Source organism: Gekko japonicus, unplaced genomic scaffold (genome assembly GCF_001447785.1).
Source record: "Gekko japonicus isolate JY-2015 unplaced genomic scaffold, Gekko_japonicus_V1.1 scaffold2109, whole genome shotgun sequence".
Classification (NCBI taxonomy): Eukaryota; Metazoa; Chordata; class Lepidosauria; order Squamata; family Gekkonidae; genus Gekko; species Gekko japonicus.
The window spans coordinates 40,484-46,813 of NW_015171567.1; the positions used below are offsets into that span (position 1 = coordinate 40,484).

General features: G+C 63.7%; 1 protein-coding gene across 1 annotated transcript in view; it reads left to right on the plus strand.

Annotated features, from left to right (window-relative positions):
* LOC107117626 (rho-related BTB domain-containing protein 2-like) overlaps positions 1-6,294 on the plus strand; it is a 6,734-nt gene extending 440 nt beyond the window's left edge. Inside the window, exons 2-9 of the mRNA XM_015419776.1 lie at positions 113-141; positions 300-485; positions 771-1,687; positions 1,830-1,948; positions 3,793-3,943; positions 4,450-4,538; positions 4,930-5,035; positions 5,780-6,294. Of these exons, the coding sequence (XP_015275262.1) occupies positions 113-141; positions 300-485; positions 771-1,687; positions 1,830-1,948; positions 3,793-3,943; positions 4,450-4,538; positions 4,930-5,035; positions 5,780-5,955 (1,773 nt within the window). The 3' untranslated portion in view covers positions 5,956-6,294. The remainder of the gene's footprint in view (positions 1-112; positions 142-299; positions 486-770; positions 1,688-1,829; positions 1,949-3,792; positions 3,944-4,449; positions 4,539-4,929; positions 5,036-5,779) is intronic.
* Positions 6,295-6,330: the final 36 nt, after the last annotated feature.

The window sequence follows — 6,330 nt, forward strand, 5'->3', positions numbered from 1 at the left end:
TGGCCCCGCCCTTACCCCCCCCCCCCCTTCTCCGACCAGTCTGCGGGGGGGGGGGAGAAGCAGGAGTATCTTTGACGGCGGCCCGTTCTGGCTGTGGGCCCCCCCCCCCCAGTTGCAGCCAGGAGCCCGGGTCCTTTTGGGGTCTGAGAGCGAGGCATGGGCGAGCCTAAAGGGGGTGTGTGTGAAGACCAGCCGTGGCGATGTGGGTGGGTTGCCTTTCATTGCGGGGACCCTTGCTGTATCCCCCTGCCGCCACCATCACCACCTCTCCCCTTTCCTTGCCCTGCCTTCCCCCACAGGTCCGATGTGGTGGTGCTGTGCTTCTCCCTGGCGAACCCCAACTCCTTGCGGCACGTGAAGACCATGTGGTACCCCGAAATCAAGCACTTCTGCCCCCGCACGCCCATCGTGCTTGTCGGCTGCCAGCTGGACCTCCGCTACGCAGACCTGGAAGCCGTGAACCGCGCGCGCCGCCCTTTGGCCAAGTAGGGCCCCCCTTTTCGGAGGATTGGGGGGCCCCCCAAAACTACAAGCCGTAGTTCTTGAAAAAAAGAGCAGTTTCTATCAAGAGCTCTCTCGGCAGCCGTTTCTGTCAAGAGCTCTCTCAGCCCCACCTACCTCCCAGGGTGTCCGTGGTGGGGAGGGGAAGGGAAAGGAGTTTGTGAGCCACTCTGAGACTCCTTTGGGTAGCGAAGGGCGGGGGATAAATCCAATCTCTTCTTCTTCTTGCTCCGTGGACAGGAGGGAATCTGTCTCTTTTCTCTTTCCAGGCCCATCAAGCCCTCTGATATCCTGCCCCCGGAGTGCGGGCACGACGTGGCCAAGGAGCTGGGCATCCCGTACTACGAGACCAGCGTGGTGGCCCAGTTTGGCATCAAAGATGTTTTTGACAACGCCATCCGCGCGGCCCTCATCTCGCGCCGCCACCTCCAGTTCTGGAAGTCTCACCTCAAGAAGATGCAGCGCCCCCTGCTGCAGGCCCCCTTCCTGCCCCCCAAGCCGCCCCCACCCATCATCCGCATCCCGGAGCCGGCTGCTGACGAAGGCCGGGGCCCCGCCAGCCTCTTCCGGGAGCCCCTGTGTGCCGACGTGGTGTTCTGCCTGCAGGGCGGGCACCGGGTCTTTGCCCATCGCGTGTACCTGGCAACGTCCTGCTCCAAGTTCTACGATCTCTTCATGCTGGATGTGGGCGAGGCTGCGGGTGCGAAGGAGCCCGCCAGCAGGACTAAGAGCTTGGACGCCGACAGGAGCTCTCTGGGAGTCTCCGTGGCCGCCTCCCTGCGGGCCTCCCGGAGCGATGACCCCTTGTGCCTGGCTCCGCCGCCGCCACCGCCCCGGGAGCTGTCTGTCTGGGGCCGGGGGTTTGTCAGCACGCGCCTGGAGGAGGTGCGCGACCCAGTGGCTCAGCAGGAGAGGCCCATGACCGCGGTCTACATGGACGGGCTGGTGCAGCCGAGCCCCTTCCGAGCCGTGCTGGAGTACCTGTACACGGGGCACCTGGACCCCCGCCGGGCCGATCTGATGCAGGTGGCCGCCATCGCCGAGCTCCTGGAGGTCTTTGACCTGCGCATGATGGTGGCCAACATCCTCAACCAGGAGAGCTTCATGAACCGCGAGATCACCAAGGCGTTCCACGTGCGGCGGGCCAACCGCATCAAGGAGTTCCTGAGCAAAGGGACCTTTGCCGGTACGGAGAGAGAGCATCGCGGCAGTCTGGGCGGGAGTGGGGCTCTGCCGGGGGGGGGGCCTGGCACAACCTGCGGGTGTCGCTGCCTGCGGGTGATGCAGGACGCGGCCGTAATGAGGGTCTCCCGTGCCCTTCCCTCCAGATGTGATGTTTGTGGTGGACGACGGCTCTCTGCTCGCCCACAAGCCCCTGCTGCTTGCCGGGTGCGACTTCATGGTGGCCATGTTCGGCAGCACTTTCCGAGAGAGCCGGGCGGCTGAGGTGAGCGGAAGGGGGAGCCCTTCACGTGGTTCAGCCACGCAGGGCAGTAAAGGCCAGGTTCGTGTGTGGCGTCTCTCTTAGCAGGCTGCAGAGCGTGGCCTTGGTGGGTCAGAGAGGAGAGGAGCCCTGGCCGGCTGCATTGCGGCCCACCTGCCAGCCCTTACTGGTGCCTTTGCCTCTTTTACAGCCAGGCCTCGTCTGCCTGTGGGGGGGAGGCAGAGTGTGCTGGAGGGGGTCAGTATCCCTGCCTGGCCTCAGCTGATGTGTGCAGCCAGACCCCACACCTGCCTTCGGGAAACCCAAGTCCGGAAGGGCAGCTGGGCCTGCAGAAGCACGCTCCCTTCCCTGGCCAGGGCTGGGGGGTGGGGTGGGGCCTGTTTCTGCTGCTAGTGCTGCCTGGCAAAGCCAGCGTTTCCCCAGGACTGTCTCTCCCCCTCGCATTTCCAGGGGAGCAGGGAAAACACCCTGCGGGTGGCCTGGAAGCACACACGCAGGTGGCCAAGGTGTGTCTCTTTACCTGACCTAGCAGACATGTTGCTGTGAGGGAGAGCGCCAAGGGCCGTCTGGGGGGGGTTTGAGAGAGAGAGAGAGAGAGAGAAGGTGCCCAAGTCCAGGGAAGTCAAGCAGCTGCTGCCTCACTGTGGGAGGGGGGGAGGCTAGTTGGGAGGGCTGCGGAGTCCGGAGGAGCAGGCCTGTGTGGAAGTGTGGCTGCTGGGGGCGGAGACCCTCCAAGGGACCTGGGTGGGCAGGGGAGGGCTGGCAGCTGCAGCAGCCTGAGTCCGGGAGGGAAGCCAGGAGGGCTGGCAGGTCAAACGCATCCATCACAGGAGAGGTCAGGCTGCGGATCAGATGAGCCTCCTCGCCTCCCCTCTCTGAGCCGCCCAGGCCACTGGTGGGGAGGGAGTCTCTCTCTTCCTTGGGTGCTGGGCCTGGTCCCCTGGAATGCCCCCTGCAGCCAGTAGGGACCGCCTTCTCAAGGGGAGGGGCAGCGGCCGCCTCCCAGAACCCGAGAGGAGAGATAAATCAGGCGTCCCAAAAATAAAGGGCCACAGGGGTCATATGGGGAGGTGGCAGCAGCCCAAACAAAGCCACCACTGGACGTCCCCAGATCCTGGAGTGGAACCCGCCTGCAGTTCTGGGGTGTGGAAAGCGGTAGTGCAGAGAGTGGACTTCCTGGGAAGGCGCTTCCTCTTTGGAGCCAGAGGAAACCTGGTATTCTTGACCACTGTGTGACCCAGAGTGTCAAACTGGATGGGCCACTGGCCTGACCCAACACGGGCTTATGTTCTTATATGGAGGTATAGACAGGAACTCTCAGTCTGGGGCTAGGGATGCTCTGTCTTCTTGGTGCTTGGGGAGGGGTCAACAGTGGGAGGGCTTCTAGTGTCTTGGCACCACTGGTGGACCTCCTGAGGGCACCTGGTATTTCTGGCCACTGTGTGACACAGAGTGTTGGACTGGATGGGCCTTTGGCCTGATCCAAGTTGGCTTATCTCTTATGTTTTTATATGGAGCAGAGGTCCGTCAGTGGTATAGACAGGAACTCTCAGTCTGGGGCCAGGGATGCTCTGTCTTCTTGGTGCTTGGGGGGGGGGGCAACAGTGTGGGGGGGCTTCTAGTGTCCTGGCCCCACTGCTGGACTTCCTGATGGCCCCCGGTATTCTTGGCCACTGTGTGACTCAGAGTGTCGGACTAGATGGGCCATTGGCCTGACCCAACACTGGCTTCTCCTTTGCGGGGGGTGGGTGGGATATGCAGCTGGAGCAGAAAGCAATGGCTGGCCGTGGGGCGTCTGGCTGGCGGATTCTGAGCAGCCCCTTCGGCACGCCCCCCCCATCCCCCAGGTCTCCCTGCCGGGCACCAACCGGGCCTGCCTGCGCGCCGTCCTGGAGTTCCTCTACACGGGGCTCTTTGTCCCCAGCGCAGACCTGGACGCCATGGAGCTGCTGGTGCTGACTGACCGCCTCTGCCTGAGCCGCTTGCAGGCCCTCACCGGTGAGTCTTGGGCTGGGGAGGGCACCTGCTGCCCACCCACCCATCCATCCATCCATCCACCCGGCGGCTGCCTGGGAAGGCCTGTTGCATAAGCCCCCCTCTGCCGAGGAGATGGAGAACGAGGCCGTGGGGACGCAGCGTCCCTGGGACCATCGATGTCTCCCTGGAGGCAGGCTGGCTTGCAAATGGAAAAACAAGGGGGCCATTGATCTGGGACCGCTTTGGGCGGCGGAGGGCTGGTGGTGGGGGAGGAGAAGAGGGCGGGTCTTGTGAGGCTCACCACAAAGCTTGCTGTCCTAACGGGGCGGGGGGGGGGAGTGTGGATTTCCGGACGTAGCCCCCCAGCGCCCCCGAGCACGTGCAGGGCGTGTTCCCGATACCCCGTTTATCCTTCCACGTTTCAGAGCAGGCTCTTCAGAAGACTGAGCTGGGAGGGCCGAGGTTCTTGAGGGGGGGCTCCATCGCGCCCCCCAACTCACAGCCCTTTCTCGGTCCTTCTCCCCCAGAGCAGTACGCCGTGGACGAGCTGGTTCAGGCCAGCCTCCAGCAGGTGGAGATTGACGCTCAGGTGATCCTCTACCTGGAGATGACCCAGGTACGGAGCCGTCCCTCGGGCCCCATAGAACTGGGGAGCAGCGGCCGTGCTAGGGCAGCCCACCTTCCCCCCAGGGGCTGGGAGGTTTTCCACATCTCGGGAGAGTGGTGTGTCTGTGTGTAGGTAGGCCTTTCCCTGCCGAGAACTAGAACATGCAAAAAAGCCAAGCTGCTCCTGGAGATCCTCCCAATGGGAATATTGAGGATGGAGCCCCGGATCTGGTGCGTGTGAAAGGGTGGCTCCAACCTCTCCCGGAGGCCGGCCCCAGTTTCTAGCCATTGAACTCTGTGTCCCGTCCCCATCCCCCCCCTTTGCATCCTGTGTCCGCGGAGAGGAGCGCGTGTGCCCTTCTGGGGAGAAAGGTGGGCCAGTTTTCCCCTTCCCTTTGCAGTTCCATAATGCCCGCCAGTTGGCTGCCTGGTGCCTCCACTATATCTGCACCAACTACAACAGTGTCTGCCGCCGCTTCCCTCGCGAGATGAAGTGTATGTCACCAGGTATGGATGGGCTGGCTGGCTGCCTGGGTCTTGGGGGGCTCTGCTGGCCGGTGAGAGTTGGAGCCGGGGGGGGGGGGAGCAGCAAGGATCCCGGGGGGAGGGAGAGCCAGTGCAGATGAAGCCGTCCTGGGATGTCCTGGTCCCCTCGTTGCTCACCTGACCAGCTGCTGCACAGGCACCGCTGGGGCCCTGGGCCAGTGTGGGGTAGTGGTCGAGAGCGGCGGACTCTGATCTGGAGAACCGAGGGGTTTGAGTCCCCACCCCTCCTCCACGTGCAGCCAGCTGGGTGACCTTGGATCGGTCACAGCTCTCTCGGCCCCACCTGCCTCACAGGGTGCTTGTTGTGGGAAGGGGAGGGGAAGGAGATTGTACGCTGCTCTGAGAGTCTGAGTGAAGGGTGAGGTATAAATCCAATCTCTTCTTCTCAGTGCCAACTACTGAAGCACAGCGCGGCCTGTAGACAGTTGGTGCCTCGGCAGGGGGGGGAGCCAATGACCACCAGAGGGGGGCATCTTTGATTTGGTGCCTTGGCTTGATTGCCTTTTGCTTGTGGCCGGGAGGGAGGCTAGATAGCACAGGCTTCTGGGGTCGGAGGGGAGGGGAGGGCCTGCTGACTCTGCCCAAACTCCCTCCTGGTCCCTGGCAGGCAGAACCCAGTGCTGATCGTGGGGAGCCCGAGGCTTGGAGGCAGGCAGTGGGTGGCTCTTGTTGCTATGGAATCACTCTCCCCCCTCCCCCCCGTAGAGAACCAGGCTCACTTTGAACGCCACCGCTGGCCTCCAATCTGGTACCTGAAGGAGGAGGACCGCTACCTGCGCTCCCGGAAGGAGCGGGAGCTGGAGGAAGAGGCGATGCGCAAGCAGCACCCCCGCAGCAAGTGGTGCTTCTGGCGCCCCCACCACGCCAGCCACATCTCCTGAGCACCCCCCCTCCGGCGCCCTCCCCACCAGGAAGGAAAAGGGGAGGCAGGGCTGCTGACCTCGCTCGTGCCTCTTTGGGGGCGGGGGGCTGGCGCCGGGGTGGTTTTGCCCCGGGGGCCTCGGGGTTCTTCTGCCCGCCCCCCACCGATTGGGCAGGGGTGTCCTCCTCCTTGCAGCATTGTTTACCCTCCCACCTGCCTTCCTTTCGGCTCTGTGCCTCTTGCCGTGGCCGCCATGCCTTCTTCACTTGGTGTTTACTACGCCCCTGTTGTACCTGGTGCCGGGGGACTTCCGGGGCAGGGCAGACTTGGGGGCCTGCACCCAGCCCTGCTGCTGGTTGCTACCTCTGACCTTAGCAGTATTTGGGTGGGTGGG